The sequence below is a fragment of the Pinus tabuliformis genome, chromosome 1_2, assembly GCF_031772625.1.
Source record: "Pinus tabuliformis cultivar Carrire ecotype Pingquan chromosome 1_2, CPIR1, whole genome shotgun sequence".
NCBI classification, from domain to species: Eukaryota; Viridiplantae; Streptophyta; class Pinopsida; order Pinales; family Pinaceae; genus Pinus; species Pinus tabuliformis.
The window spans coordinates 623,130,971-623,148,487 of NC_142298.1; the positions used below are offsets into that span (position 1 = coordinate 623,130,971).

At 35.2% G+C, this 17,517-nt stretch overlaps 1 protein-coding gene across 1 annotated transcript; it reads left to right on the forward strand.

Moving 5' to 3' along the window:
* Positions 1-649: 649 nt before the first annotated feature.
* Positions 650-4,565, forward strand: LOC149207168 (uncharacterized). Its single transcript, XM_089397949.1, has 4 exons — positions 650-1,433; positions 1,635-2,592; positions 3,350-3,467; positions 3,558-4,565. Exons 1-4 carry the CDS (start codon positions 650-652, stop codon positions 4,563-4,565), a joined length of 2,868 nt encoding a protein of 955 aa, XP_089254075.1.
* The last annotated feature ends 12,952 nt before the right edge of the window (positions 4,566-17,517 follow it).

Here is a 17,517-nt window from a genome sequence, read left to right on the forward strand (position 1 = left end):
ATGTTACCTTCGGAGGCAAAGATGAACTCAGCAAACCAGGAGCGCCGAAGTTGCAGTCAATCTGTATAGTAAACACAACTAAGTAACGAAAGCAGAAGAAACCAGGTGACAGAGAGCGCATATAAAACCAAAAACTTACCATTACACATAGGCGAAGACCAGCAAGGTCACGCGCGCCCAAGAAACTCATTAACACAGCAAAGAAAGCCCGAAGGCACAGCAAACCACCAGGAACCGCAACAGAGTAAGACCCAGGACATGGGAAGAGTGTAATGTCCATAGAAAACACCGTGGAGCAGAACCAGGTTCGAGTCCGGAGAACCATCACCAAAACCCACCGAGCAGAACTTAACTGAGCCAACAGGAAGTAAAATGACCCGAAACGCAAAGAGTAGGGTTTAACAAAGGCGGGAGGCGGATAGACCGGGCGAACCGGCAGGTGGCCATCCCCAACCGGGAAGAAGGTTGGTAATAAATATTTGCATATTGAAGGCAGGTCGAATCTACGGAGATTTGACTTTAACACATAAAAAGTGACAGTTCACCTACCAAGGGCCTGTAGAGTGACTACGTGGTTAAGTTATCCATGTCACCCGTAGGGCTGGGCTATCAAAACTGGTATCAGAGCAGGTTTGTTGAGTAGGAGCAAATGGAGGTTGGCAGAAGAGGAAGAGGAAGAGGAAGAGCGGTCCGGAGGGTAGCAGAAGAGGGACTCCGTGAGGAGATACGCGTTTTGCGAGAACGATTGGAAGCAGTAGAAGCTGGGGGAAGGAGAAACCCAGCAGATGACAGTGACGAAGATGTGGCAGAACCAGAAGATGAATTTGAGGGGGTGACACCAGAATTCCGATTGTTGAAGTCAGTTTTGCTGTCCAGTCATAAACCAAAACATGAGCTGTCTACTTACGATGGAAGTCTGTCTGCAGATGTGTTATTGGATTGGTTAAGTGAAGTAAACAAATATTTTGAATTTGAGGAAACTAGTGAGGACAAACAGGTGAAGTTCGTCGCCACCAAGCTGAAGGGACATGCGTCCTTGTGGTGGGACAGCATTCAGGCAGAGCAGAAGAGGCTTCACAAACAACCTATAAAGAAATGGTCCAGAATGGAGGCCAAACTGAAGGAAAAATTTCTGCCGAAAGATTATCAGATTATGTTGTACAGACAGGTGCAGAACTTGAAACAAAGGGGAATGACTGTTAAAGAATTTACAGAGGAGTTTTATAAGTTAAATTTGCGAGCAGGGTATGTGGAAGACACCCCGGAGAAAACAGCCAGATTTGTGAATGGTTTGAGGGGGGAAATACTGGATGAAATCGGTATCCTTTCACCCCGAACGTTGGATGAAGCCTACCAGTTTGCACTGAAGGCAGAGGAGAAAATTAACCGGAAGCAAAACGCCAGGAGAGGAGGTGGAACTGGCAGGGGAAAAGGTAAGATGTTTGGCAGAGGCCGAGGTACAGGTTCAAGTGAAGAAGGCAGCAGTTCTAAGTCTGCTGGAACAGCAGAAAAGGACAATAGCACTAGAGGAGGATGACCACCTCAGCGAGGGCGAGGAAATGGTCGGGGCAGGGGAACTGTCCAGTGCTATCGCTGCCACAAATTGGGACACAAGTCGTATGACTGTCCTGAAGGTGAACCAGCAGGTGGAAGAGGAGCTTATGTTGCTCAGTCAGAGGATGCTGAGGCAATACCTCAAGAAGCGAAAAACGCACCAGAGACAGGTGAAGCTTCGGTGTTGAATAAGTTGCTGTTAAAACCAGCAAAAGAGGTTGCAGAACCGGATCAGCGAAAGGCTTTGTTCCGAACTGTCTGCAAGTCACAGGGTAAGTGCTGCAAACTGATCATTGACAATGGGAGTACCAACAATTTAGTGGCTGTGGAGATGGTGGAGAAGATGGGATTAAAAAATTTGAAGCACCCTACACCCTACAAAGTGTCAAGGCTGCAAAAGGGACATCAGCTGTTAGTTGACGAACAGTGTGAGGTGGAGTTTCAAATAGCCAGGTACAAGGATAAGATTCTCTGCGATGTCATGCCAATGGATGTCTGTCACCTACTGCTGGGACGACCTTGGCAGTTTGATAGAAGTGCAGTTCATGACGGAAAAACCAATTGTTATAAGTTTATTAAAGATGGGATCAAGCACACGCTTGTACCCATCAAAGAGGAAAGTGCAGCAGAAACCAGTGGGGTGAAGGCATTGCTGATGGGCGGAAAGGAATTTATAAAACAGATTGAGGACAGCGAAGTAAATTTTGCTGTCATAAGAAGACCAAAGGCAGTGGTACTACATACGCAGATTTCAGATTTTCCCGAAGAAGTTCAAAAGCTACTGCAGGAATTTGGGGACATCGTGGTGGATGACCTTCCAGATGAACTACCACCAAGGAGAGGTATTAGTCACTGTATTGACTTTATACCAGGGGCAAGTCTGCCAAATAAAGTAGCTTATCGTATGAGTCCTAAGGACCATGAAGAAATCAGGAAACAGGTCCAGGAGTTATTGGACAAAGGGTTAATTCGAGAAAGCATGAGCCCCTGTGCAGTACCAACCGTTTTGGCTCCGAAGAAGGGAGGAGAATGGCGAATGTGCACGGATTCCAGAGCCATAAACAAAATTACTGTTAGGTACAGGTTTCCCTTACCAAGGATGGACGATATGATGGACTGCCTGAGCGGGGCAGCTTATTTCTCGAAAATTGACTTGAAGAGTGGATATCACCAGATTCGAATTCGAGAAGGAGATGAGTGGAAGACAACTTTCAAGACAAATGAAGGCTTATATGAGTGGCTGGTGATGCCATTTGGGTTGAGCAATGCTCCCAGCACATTCATGCACCTGATGAATGAGGTACTGAAGGAATTCAATGGTAAGTTTGTAATAGTTTACCTGGACGACATTTTGATTTTTAGTAAGACTAAAGAGGAACATTTCAGGCATTTGCAGAGTGTGTTGAGGAAGCTGCAGCAAAACAAGCTGCTAATTAATCTGAAAAAAGTGTACTTTTTTTCAGCGAGAATTAGTGTATCTGGGTTTTGTAATTGCAGAAAATGAACTGAAAATGGACCCAAAAAAGGTGGCAGCTATAGTTAGCTGGCCTTCTCCGAAAAGTTTATTTGAAGTCCGAAGTTTCCACGGGCTAGCAAGTTTTTATAGGAAGTTTATCAGAAATTTCAGCGAGATCTGCGCACCTATGTTGGATACGATCAAGAAGGGAAACCAGCCTTTTCACTGGACCGAAGCAGCAGAAAGTAGTTTCCAGATTTTGAAAAATAAGATTACCGAAAGACCGATATTGAGGTTGCCTGATTTCAACAAACTTTTTCAAGTTCGTTGCGATGCCAGTGGTACAGCCATTGGGGCAGTACTTAGTCAGGAGGACAGACCGGTCGCTTATTTCAGTGAAAAGCTGAACGAGAGCAGGCAGAAATACTCAACCTACGACAAAGAGTTTTACGCAATTGTACAAGCCTTGAAGCATTGGCGACATTATCTGTTAGGTAATGAGTTTGTTTTATTTACGGATAACTATGCATTGCAGTAAATTATGCAGCAACATAAATTGAACCATAAGCATGCAGCTTGGGTTGAGTACTTGCAGAATTTTACATTTGTACTAAAACACATTAGTGGGCAAGCAAACAAGGTGGCAGATGCACTGAGTAGAAGGACATTGCTTCTACAGGAAAGCACGATGCAGGTTTTGGGCTTTGAGCACCTAAAGGAGCTGTATCAAACAGATACCGATTTTAAGGAGGCCTATGAGGCTTGCCAAAACCCTCTGTTGAGAAATAGCAGCATGTGGTTGGACTATAATCTACAGGAAGGATTGCTGTTTAAGGGAGGGCAGTTGTGTATTCCCAACTGTTCTATGCGAGAGAACATTATTCAGGAAAAACACAGTGGGGGTCTGGCTGGACACTTTGGTATAGACAAAACGATTGCTCAGGTACGGCATTTCTATTTTTGGCCAAAATTGCAGCGGGATGTGCAGAGGTACGTGAGTAGATGCAAAGTTTGTCAACAGGCAAAGGGTCACAGTCAGAACACTGGTCTTTATTTGCCATTACCTATTCCGAGCCGACCATGGGATTCCGCTAGCATGGATTTTGTTCTGGGTTTGCCTAAGACACAACGGGGCTTCGATTCAGTAATGGTTGTGGTAGACCGATTTTCGAAGATGGCACACTTTGTACCTTGCAAGAAAACCAGCGATGCCACTTATATAGCACATCCTTTTTTTACTGAGATCGTTCGGTTGCATGGACTTCCAAGATCCATTATCTCTGATAGGGATGTAAAGTTCACTGGTCATTTTTGGCGAACTCTGTGGAAGAAGTTGGATACCCAGTTACAGTTCAGCTCCGCTTCTCATCCGCAGACTGATGGTCAGACGGAAGTAGTAAATAGGAGTCTGGGAAACTTACTTCGGAGTTTAACAGGTGAAAATTCTCAGACGTGGGACCGTGTACTTGCTCAGGCGGAATTCGCATACAACGATTCACCTAACCGCAGCACTGGTTACAGTCTGTTCCAGATTTTGTACGGCATGCATCCGTGAGGAGTGCATGAATTACGAGATTTCGGGAAGCTCGAAAAACGAAGTGCTGATGGAGAAGATTTCGCTCAAGCGATGAGCAATTTACACGAGCAGGTCAAGCTGAAATTACAAGACAGTAGTCAAAGGTATAAACAACGAGCTAATACAAGGCGTCGGGAAGTTCAGTTTAACGTTGGGGATGAAGTCCTTGCGTATTTACAGAAGGAGAGGTTTCCAAAACGGGAGTACAGCAAATTAAAATTTAAGAAGATCGGTCCCTGCAAAATCATCCGAAAATTTTCTGCGAACGCTTATGAGCTACAGTTTCCACCCGGGATTGGTATTTCTCCCATTTTTAATGTGGCAGATCTGTTTCCCTATGTCACTGATTCAGAAGACAATATAGCAGCAAAACCACCGCGGGACACCAGTTATGGAGACAATTCATGGACGAGACAGTTGCCAACGGCACCACCCCTTGAGATCGAAAGGATTCTGGACACACAGGTAGCTAGGCGCACACGCAGGAAGGAATATCTGCGGTATTTGGTCAAGTGGAAGAACCGTCCGATAGAGGACAGTTCATGGCTCAACGCAACGCAGATACAAAAAGCAGGCTATTCTGTTGACGACCTCATGGAACGGAGCCATGACTTTTTACCACCCCGGGAGCCTGATGCAGGAGCATCCAGCTCCGAGGAGACAAATGACAGTTGACTGACTCACGGAAGGAGAACAGAACAGGACAAAGATTACGAGCTTGGGTGGACAGGTCATTAAGTTGGTTGTTGTTTTCTTTTTCTTTTAATTATTGTTTACTTCATTTTATTTCAGAGCATTTTAATTGTAAGTTGTTTTAGCTTAGGAGATGAATAGTATTTAGTTAACTCTTTGTTAAAAGAAACTAGATGGCAGTTATAAAATTTGGGTTGAACAGTTCAACTGAAATAGGGGAAGCAGTTATGCTCTCCATGTATTTAAAAACAGGAAAAAAAACAAAGGGAGAGGAGACCCCTTCAGCACAAGAATAACAGACAGCAAGACAAAACCTCTGTAACACAATTATATTATTTTGCCAATGAAATAATCTACTGCTGATATTTTCATATGTATGTATAAAATCTTTTCTGTGTATTCTAAGAATGAGATAGGAACGAATAGGCACTAACTGCAACAGGAAGTGAAATAACGGAAGGACACCTACAAACATCCATTTGAAATCAAGTCTACAACAAGAAACATTCTACAGACACCCATTGTATCGAAACAACGAAAGAAGCGTTACGGACATACATCTACAGCAAGCAAGAGCACAGAACTTTACGGTTGTTACAAAGGCAAACAGGTACCAAGAAATACAACCACTGTTTCATTTTTTCCTTTACAAAAATAACACAAGTATTGTATGCAGAAAGGGAGGTTAACTTAATAAAATTCACCACATGACTGTGGATTGTTACCAAGTCACACAGATTACAAACCCCTGAATATTATCAAAATACAAAACGCCATTTCAAAGCCGCGACTCTAAATATTGTTACATGAGAATAGAGATACAGAAGTCACGAAATGCCAGAAGAGGCACGGCCGACTCAACACAACCCTCACAGAGCTAACACCTAAACTACCAAACCCTCCGTAATCTACAGCTACATCAAAGAAGGAGCAAACCCTACCAGTTTGCGAGGATAGTCAGGTTCGAGTGGAGCCGAAGGTTGAATGTGCCCAAAACCCTCGACAGCTAGCCACCAGGTCAACCTGCATACAAAACAGAGCGAGGTTAGAACAGAGTTTGGCAAGCCAGGGGTAGATTGAAACCAGAGAGCAAAGAAAAGGAGATGTGCAGCGAAAGAAACGCATAATACTTACAGACAAGTTGACAAGGAGACCGGCGAGACCGAACCCGATAACCCTAGCTGAACAAGGCACAAGAGCCGTGAGAAATTGTAACAGGAACAGGAACAGAGTAAATCAGAGAACCATATGTTACCTTCGGAGGCGAACATGAACTCAACAAACTAGGAGCGCCGAAGTTGCAGTCAATCTGTATAGTAAACACAGCTAAGTAACGAAAGCAGAAGAAACCAGGTGACAGAGAGTGCATATAAAACCAAAAACTTACCATTACACACAGGCGAAGACCAGCAAGGTCACGCGCGCCCAAGCAACTCATTAACACAACAAAGAAAGCCCGAAGGCACAGCAAACCACCAGGAACCGCAACAGAGTAAGACCCAGGACATGGGCAGAGTGTAATGTCCATAGAAAACACCGTGGAGCAGAACCAGGTTCGAGTCCGGAGAACCATCACCAAAACCCACCGAGCAGAACTTAACTGAGCCAACAGGAAGTAAAATGACCCGAAACGCAAAGAGTAGGGTTTAACAAAGGCGGGAGGCGGATAGACCGGGCGAACCGGCAGGTGGCCATCCCCAACCGGGAAGAAGGTTGGTAATAAATATTTGCAGATTGAAAGCAGGTCGAATCTATGGAGATTTGACTTTAACCCATAAAAAGTGACAGTTCACCTACCGAGGGCCTGTAGAGTGACCACGTGGTTAAGTTATCCACGTCACCCGTAGGGCTGGGCTATCATATATATATATATATATATATATATATATATATATATATATATATATATATATATATATATATATATATGGCTTGCCTTTAGTGAAACATTTTGGAAGCTTTTTCGATGGGTTTTTTCGATTTAATTTCTCTAAAATCCGACAAGAATTTCTTGAAATCAAAAGCTTGATGGGTAACACATGCAAATCGAAGTTCCCTAGGAGTTTTTCAGGGTACTGAATATATATATATATATCCAAAAAATAGTTTTAATAACACAAATCACGATTTCATCTCAAATTTTCCCGCGAGATTCCAGCACCAGAAAGTTCGAAAAGTCGCACTAAAGACAACTATATATGAAAATACTTTAATGATAATTATAGTAAATAATATATATATATATATATATATATATATATATATATATATATATATATATATATATATATATATATATATATATATATATATATATGAAAATGTTTATATCAATTTGTAAGTGAAATCAAAAAATTATAAATAAATAAATCAAGTATCAAACATTATAATTCATAAATGGATTAATAATTAAAGATTATGCCATTTATTTATCAAGATTAGGAATTAAGTTTGGGTAGCCTAATTAATAAATGAAATGGTTCTATTAGAAAAAAAAATTGTCAATTTTATTCAAATTCCAGTACAAATTTTTAAAAATTATATTTTTAAGTTGTTTAATTCTCAAATATCATGTTCATAATCCATTTATGCATTCAAAAGTTTATTTTAAACAACAATAAATCACAATCTTGCTAGAAATTGTGTTGCTAGATTTCGGCCAAAAGCCATTTTGTCTATTAGTTACACTACGTAGAATTAAGGATAAGATAATAATTAATTTTTATTAGTTTACAAGTTTGAAATCCAACAATTAAAAATTAATAATTTTAAAAAATAATAAATAAGTATTTATTCTATTTTTGCCCAAAATTTTCAACATAAATTACTATTAATATATTATAATGTATGTTAATTTATAAAAATCTTATTTAGTAAAAACAACATTAATACTTAAGTATATTCGGTACATGAAAAAAAAACTCTAAATTATATTATTTTTAAACCAAGTTAGATACATCTTAACTCTGAACCTACCAAGCGCTAAGAGGTATCAAAGCACCAAGAGGTATCAAATCTCTTTTTGCTTTAAAAGTGGATTGTATCTCAAGAGATTTGATCCCTCTCTGCCCTTGGTATATTTGAGTTAAGATGGATCTAGGTTGGTTTTAAAATTAATATAACGTATAGTTTTTATTTCATGTCTGAAATATATTTAATAATTAGTGTTTTGTTTGCTAAATATTAATTTTATAAATTAATATAAATTATGATATATTAATACTAATTTTATTTCTAAATTTAGGGTTATGTGATCTGTAACTTCTGCTAAGAAATCTTTAGGTGAAAATCGCATAAGAGTAAATTTTTGTTGACGCATTTTGACCCATCAAGTATGGTTCATGTTCAGGACAATATGAAGAACTAGACTTTGTCATCAAATTAAATAGATGTAGAGAGATGATTTCTAGCCATTATAATATAACATCTAGTCTTGACTGAAGAATTATTATTAATTAAAATAATAATAATAATAATAATTAGTAACAGATGACAAATAGCTATAAACAATGAATTAAATTAATTTTATTATTGTAATTATTAATATTTTAATCAAAAGGAAGGTCATATAGAAATAAATAAAATTAAATAATAATATGGTCAAACTAATAAAGTAAATAAAATGAATAACACTAAAAATAAATATAAAAAAAATTAAAAGAATGAAGACAAATTTAAAAACAAAATATAAATCATGAAATGAATTAAATTAATAATAATATTATTAATTATTATTTAAATCAAAAGGAAGGTCATATAGAAATAACTAAAATTGAATAATATGCTCAAACTTAATTGTTCCAAACAATAAAACTAATAAATAAATAATAATAAGAAGAAAGAAAATAATTAATAATAATAATAATAAATAATAAATATATTAAAAAAACTAAACTAAACTAAACTAAACTTATGAAGACAAGGTCTGAATCTAACACATGTTAATACTCCAATCACCATCTCTATTCAGATTGATAGGCCTCCTTTCAATTTCCAAGGTATCCCTAACCTTACGGTGGCAAAAATAATCAATTCTTGCAATGCCTCTAGTCTCTTCAATGCAGATGAGATGTTTTTCCTTTCCTACATGTTTTACCAAAGTAGAGGAGCAAGACCTTCCATGTTTGATGTCAATTGTATGCTCATGAATCCTCTAATTTATTAAGTTGTCAATTTCGCAAATGTACGAAGTCCCATAGGAACATGGGATGACGTAAACAACTTTCCCATATTTACGGGATCTTAGTGAGCTTCAAATAGTTTTCTGGGGCCTAAATGTCAAAGGAACCTTATGCTTCTTCATGGTCCTTGCAATCCTATCTGTGGTTCCTTAAAATCCTTAAGATCTTTTTTAATTCTAGGACCATTTTCAGCCTTAAGCAAATCTCTAAAACATTGGTACCTACTATAACTATTATTATAAAAAACAATAAAGACATGATTTTTTTGTTAGGTCCCTGTAATACTAGTGTATCCCCTTATTATTATTGTTCTGCCCATGTTGTCCCCATATTGTTATTATCGTGCCCCATAGAAGCCCATTATTGTTATTGTTGTGATCTTACATTATTATTGTTATGTCGACTCTAATTATATTGTGAGCCCTTAGACTCCTATATATAGAAAGGAGAACTTGTCATTTGTATCATCAAATAATTGTTCATTTGTGTAATGTAAAGAAGGTTTTTCCCTCGAATAGGATTATTTTGAAGTCGTTTATCTATCTTTTCTTCTATTTTGTGAGCTAGTTGTATAACATTTCATATCGGAGCTTTGGATTCCATGGTTTCGCTGCTTCAAACTAGTCATTATGGAATTTTCACTATAAATGTTTTTCTACGAAGTTTTAGAAGCTGAAATTAAAACATGTTTGAGCCGAAATCTTGATAAACCACGGATATGAATTTCAGATTTTGTCTCACTATATTTTCAGAGATGTGAACCAAGGTAGTTAGGGTTTTTGCAAGCTCCTGAATTATATCTCAAACAAGAGACCTGGGGAAAATCGTCATAACATTCTCTATGAGCATGAGATTGAAATTTCATAAAATGTTACAGAAACAGAACAGACTGTGATTTTTTGTGCATCATTTCTAGGTCCAAAGGGCGAAAATGTGACACGTCACACTTCATACAAGTTCGCTTTACTGAACCAGTCTATCATCAAGTCATCATCAGATATTTGGAATCTCTTTCTTGGAGAATACAATATTGATAGAGTTGCGGGGTTGGAAAGAGGACTCAGAGGGATACCTAGGGATGAAATTTTAAACTTTGGAGATCCGAAATTATAGAAATACAATAGATTCAATATCGAGCTCCTCTGAAGCAAAAAAGTTGTGTAGTCTTTTGAAAATTTTCCATAAGTTTGGTTTGAAAAATTAGTTTGAAGGAATTCAAATGGCATAATGAAGAACAATTATCATTAATTGATGCCCCAAAGAAAGAAAATGGAAATACCTAGTAAGCAACATGAAAGATCTAACATAAATCATGAAGAAGAGGAAGAAATGAAACATGATATATCAAAATTATGAGACCAAGTGCAACAAATTTCACTCTCACAAAAAGTAACAGAATCTAAGATGGATGGTTTAAAGAAAGGCGTGGAAGCTAAGATGAATGGCATGGAAGTTAATATGGATAGCATAGAAGCTAATATGGTTGGTTTAGATGTAAACATTGAATATTTGAAGAAAGACATAGAAGGTTTGAAAGGAGGTTTTGCAAAGTTGCTACAAGAAATTCTTCCTAATGGTGAAAAGGTAATAGAGGAAACTCATAATGAGAACAAAAGAAATGTTAGTCATGATTTCATATACCAACATTGCATTTAAGACCCACCATGTTCCAAAGATCGATATAAGGAATTTTGATGGCAAGGATCCCCTAACATGGATACTACAGACCAAGCAATATTTCAATCTCAATAATGTGAAAAACACACAAAAGTTACACATTGCAACTTTATATTTGGAACACAATCAGTTTGTATGGTATCGATGGTTTTTCTCTCGTAAACAAATTGTCACTTGGGCAAGTTTTATGGAAGAAATGATAGCACATTATGAGGATACAAAAAGAAACACATTTTTTAGCCAATTGATAAATATCAAACAAAAGGGTTCAATGGTGGAACACATTGTGCACTTCCAAAAATTGAATATAAGGGTAAAAGATATTCTAGAGGAGCATATGATTGATTTGTTCATAGGGACTTTAAAGGATAGCATCGAACATGAGGTGTGCCTTTGGGAACTTGATTCATTGGAGAGCGCATTCATGTTGGCAAGAAAAATTTAAATAAAAAGTATGGCAACAAGGAAGCCTACCAATCACAACTATAAATATGCAAGTGTTGTTTCCGCTAGCCTTCCACAACCTACAAGGTTGACACCACAACAATTGGAAGAAAAAAGAGCAAAAGGGATTTGTTACAGTTGTGATAGAAAATACACTAAAGGTCATAAGTGTGCTGAGAAGAAATTATTTTACATAGATTGTGAAGAGGAACAAGAAAAGGAACAAGAAATATCAAAAGAAGAGGATACATGCCAAAAACAAACCCTAGAGGAGGAAAAAATGAATCTGACCATATCTTGTAATGCATTGGTCAAAATTACCACTCCTCAAACTATCAAGATAGAAGGACATATCAAGAAGAAAAATGTAATAGTGTTGATTGATTTGGGCAGTACCCATAATTTTGTTCGTTGTAAGATAGCGAACGAATTGAATTTATTCCTATATCCAGCACCAGAGTGCCAAGTGATGGTTGCAAATGGAGGAACCATAAATTATTATGGAAAGTGACATAATATCAAGCTATCCATGGGATAATATGTGTTGAATATTCCAATGCTTTCCATTCCAATGGGTGGTGTTGATGTTGTACTAGGAGTCCAATGGTTACAATCCTTTGGTACGATAGCTTTAATTTTCAAGAAATTTTCTTGAAAAGAATTTCAGAAGTAAAGCAAGTCGAATTAAGGGGTATCACAGGGAAACCGAGAAAGATAATCAGCTCTAAGGGCATGAGAAAGATTCTAAATAAAGAACAAGGTGGTGTAATTGCAAAATTTTCTTCGCTAGAGGTTCCCACACAGAAATCATCTATTTCTATAGATCTCCAAAATGCCTTGGACATTCATTCCAAGGTATTTGAGACTCCCAAAGGCCTCCCACCTATTCGTGATCATGATCATGCTATTCATTTGATTCCAGGAACTATTCCTCCAAACATGAGGCCTTACAGATATCCCTATGCCCAAAAGAGTGAAATTGAATGTATGGTTGGAGAAATGCTAGAGGTTGCTATAATTCAACCTAGTCAAAGTTATTTCTCTACTCCAGTAGTATTGGTGCACAAGAAGGATGGATCATGGCACATGTGTCTGGATTATAGGGAGCTCAACAAGCTCACTATTAAATATAAATTTCCTATTCCCATCAAATTATTGGATGAATTCCATGGAGCAATTTACTTCACTAAGTTGGACTTTCTTTCAGGATATCATCAAATTGGAATGAAGACTAGCGACATTCCAAAAACAATATTTAGAACTCATGAGGGTCATTATGAATTCTTGGTCATGCCTTTTGGCCTTACCAATGCACCTTCTACATTTCAAGGTTTGATGAATTCCATTTTCAAAACCTTCCTTAGAAAATTTGTGTTAGTAGGTTTTGATGATATACTAATCTATAGCAAGTCTTGGAAGGATCATGTTCAACATGTTCATAGAGTACTCAAAGTATTGGAGGAGAAACAATTATATGAAAAAACCTCCAAATGTATCTTTGGAGTGCAAGAGGTGGAATATTTGGGTCATATTGTATCTCATGAAGGTGTTAAGGTAGACCATAGAAAAATTAAATCCATTAAGGAATGGAAAGTCCCCACATCCATAAAGCATCTGCAAGGATCTCTAAGGTTGATAGGGTATTATTGTAGTTTTGTTAAGAAATATGGGAGAATAACAACACTTCTAATAACATTACTAAAGAAAGATGCATTGCCTTGGACTCCAGAAGAAATGAAATCCTTTGAACATCTTAAAGAGGCAATGCACCAAGCACCAGTGTTAGCTATGCAAGGCTTCACAAAAACATTTATTATGGAATGTGATGCCTCAAGAAATGGAATTGGTGTTGTTTTAATGTAAGAAGAAAGACCCATTGCTTTTTAAAGTCGTTCAATCAAAGGAAAGTATATACACAAAGCTATTTATGAGAAGGAGATGTTGGCAATACTACATGCACTTAAGAAATGGTGACCTTACCTAATGGGAAGACACTTCAAGGTAAAAACAGATCATGATATTCCTAATTACTTTTTATTACAAATACTATCTTTAGAAGAGCAGCAAAAATGGGTCACAAAGATGATGGGTTATGACTTTGAAATCATCTACAAAAAAGGGAAGCAAAATGTTGTTGTAGATGCACTCTTAATAAAGGATGAGGATGTGGAAGCATTGTTTTGTGCCATTTCTATTATCCAACCAGATTGGATAAATGAAGTAATAGATGAATGGAAGAATGACAAAGAAGTGTGGGAACTCATTCAAAAGTTGTAGTAAGATCCCAGTACATCTGATACATTTAGCTGGAAAAATGTTTTGTTATGGTACAAAGATCGCTTATACCTCTGTAAGAATTCCCAACTCAAACAAAAGATTATTTTGGAATTGCACAGCTATCCCTTAGGAGGCCATTCAAGATTTTTAAAAACTTACCACAGGGTTAAGAAGGAATTTTTTTGGGATGGCCTTAAATCTGATATTCAAAATTTTATCGTGAAATGTTTGGTTTGCCAGAAAAATAATGTTGAGACAATTAAGACCCCAAGTCTATTGCAACATCTATCCATTCCAAGTCAACGTTGGGAGGAGATTTCAATGGATTTTATCACAGGTTTACCCAAGTCTGAAGGAAAGAGTGTCAACATGGTGGTAGTTGATAGACTTACCAAGTATGCACACTTTTTTCCATTATCTCATCCATTTAAAGCCTATATAGTTTCTACTGCATTTATGGAAACAATTCGAAAGCAACATGAAAACCCAAAGATTATTGTAAGCGATAGAGACCCTATTTTCACTGGAAATTTTTGGACAGAATTATTTTCTTGTCTCACTACTCAATTAGCTCATAGCTCATCTTATCATCCTCAATATAATGGGAAAACTTAGATAGTGAACAAATGTTTGGAAGGATATCTTCTTTGCTTTGTATCTAATAAATAGACGCAATGGGTCAAATGGTTACCTCTGGCTAAACGGTGTTATAACACTTCCTTCCATACTATAGCAAAAATGACCCCATTTATGGCACTTTATGGATATCATCCACCATCCATCACATCATATTTCAGTGAAATTTATAAAGTTCAAGCAGTGGAAGATCATATCGAGCATCAACAAAAAGTTCTCCAACTCTTAAAGGATAACCTAACTTTGGCGCATAATAGAATGAAACAACAGGCAGATCAACATCGTAGCAGTTTTGCTATAGGTGATTGGGTATTTCTATGACTACAACTAGACAAACAAATGTCCCACAAGAAAGATAAGAAGGATAATAAATTATCACCAAAGTATTATGGTATGTACAAGGTGTTTCAAAAGATTGGTACTATGGCATACAAATTGGAACTTCCTACATCTTCTTGAGTGCACCCAGTCTTCCATGTTTCATGCTTAAAGAAGGTTATAGCTAACAAGCTCCTTGATGAGGAAGGAAAAAACATATTGGAACCTGAAGCAGTCACTAAAACAAGAACTTGACAGCTACGAAATCGATCAATTTCAAAGTATCTCATAAAATGGAAGAACTTACCCACTGAAGATTCCACGTGGGAGGATGGGAATTTCATACAGAAGCATCCAAAACTACTCAAGAATTGAGGACAACACTTTTTTGAAGGAGAGGGGCATGTAAGGTCCCTATAATATAGTTTATTCCCTCTTTATTATTGTCATTATAGCCCCTGATTGTTATTGTTGTCCCCATATTGTTATTATTGTGGCCCATGGAAACCCACTATTGTTATTATTTTGCCCCTACATTATTATTGTTATGTCGGCTCTGATTATATTGTCACCCCTTAGACTCCTATATATAGAAAGGAGGTATTGTCATTTTTATCATCAAAGAATTGTTCATTTGTGTAATGTAAAGGACGTTTGCCCCTAGAAGAGGTTGATTTTGAAGTCATTTATCTATCTTTTCTTATAACATAGTTACCGATCAAACAGGAAATATTACCTCAAAACAAGTACTTGAGCCTAAAAATTCCCAAAAAGAAAATTAAAAAACAACCCAAAAATAAAAAGTGTTGATTTTGCATCACCATTTTTTTCAGAGTAAATTTTCAATATTTTTTTAAAATAACAGTAAAAAACAATAAAAGCTATTTTGTTTGGTGCAAAAAACACCTGGAAATCAAAAAGTGTTGATACCGGAATAACGTCTTTTTTTAAGGGTACATTTTCAACATTTTTTAATAATGACGTTAAAAATAAAATTTCATGACTATAAAAAACTTTAAATTTCCAACGATTTTCAAGCATGATATTAATGATAAAATATCACGTCTTTGAAAAGCATTAAAATTACAGTGATTTTTAAGGATGACATTAAATTTAAAATATCACTTCTTTGAAAAACCTTAAAATTCCAGCAATTATCAAGCATGTTGCTAAGAAAAAATATTTATAATTGTTTTCAACTATAACATTAAAGATAAAATATCACAACTTAGAAAACATTAAAATCTTGGCAATTTTTCAACGATGGAATTAAAACGAAAGATTATGACTACAAGACAATCTTAAATTTTCAAAATATTTCAAGCATGACATTATGAAAAAAAATTATGACTAAAAAAACTTTAAAAATGAAAAATGAACACCTAAATGAAAGAGTTATTATACCAAGTGTAATCTTTTTAAATGCAAAATGTATAGTGATTTTGAAATCTTAGCCTACGACAATTTGATACATTGAAAAAAAAAAAATTAAGACCAACCATGAAATTAACACATTGTGGTGCAGACTCAATTCATTATAACGAAAAAATTAAAATCAACTATCAAGTTGCACATAATGGGATCTAGTTGCTAAACAATCATCGACATGGACCATATATATATATATATATATATATATATATATATATATATATATATATATATATATATATATATATATATATATATATATATATATATATATATATATATATATATATATATATATATAACAAAGATACACAAGAAAACAAGAATTCAAATATCGAAAATAAATAAATTAATTAATTAATTAATTAAACAAATTAAAAATAATAACAAGTAATAAAACATAAAAAAACATGACAAAAAAAAACAAATATAAAAATTATGTAGTAATGACATAAAAAAAAAAAAAAAACTATAAAATGTAAAAAAAATTAACAATACCATGTAAAATTTAGAATAAAATAATAATAATAAAAAGAAAAGAAAGAGTAAAATAAAATAAAAACCAAATTACAAAAATAAAATACAACATTAAAATAAATAGATAAATAAAAATCCCCAGCTACCCTAAGGCCTGATCGGAGGGGTGGCAAGGGGATGATTCATTACAAAAAATAAATTAAATTTCATAAAATACATAAAAAAAAAATAAAAAAAAACCATAAAAATATAAAAATTAAAAAAAAAAAATCAAAATTAACCTATAAAAAATGAAAAATTTAAATAAAAAATAAATAAATAAAATTATATAATATATATATATATATATATATATATATATATATATATATAGAGAGAGAGAGAGAGAGAGAGAGAGAGAGAGAGAGAGAGAGAGAGAGAGAGACCATTTTTTTAAGTTAAAGAAAGATAAAAATAAATAAAAAATAAAACATCAATTAAAAAAAGGTTAAGTAATTACCAAAAAATTAAATTAAAAAAATATATATTATAAAATTAATATATATATATATATATATATATATATATATATATATATATATATATATATATATATATAAATTAAAAAAAAAAATCAAAACAAACTAAAAAAAAAAATTAATTAAAAATAAATGAAAAAAACTTAAAATATATATAAAAAGATATTATAAAATGTAATAAAAATTTACCATACCATGTAATATTTAAAAAATAAAACCAAATGTAAAACTAAATATTAAAAATTACAAAGTTACAAAAATTATGAAAAAAAAACAATT

Excerpts from the sequence above, each read along its gene's own strand:
- LOC149207168 (XM_089397949.1), top strand. The coding sequence starts at position 650 with ATGGAGGTTGGCAGAAGAGGAAGAGGAAGAGGAAGAGCGGTCCGGAGG. Across the intron at positions 2,593-3,349 it reads AAGGGAGGAGAATGGCGAAT|TGGTACAGCCATTGGGGCAG; the intron begins GTGCACGGATTC and ends TTGCGATGCCAG. Across the intron at positions 3,468-3,557 it reads ACAAAGAGTTTTACGCAATT|CAACATAAATTGAACCATAA; the intron begins GTACAAGCCTTG and ends TAAATTATGCAG.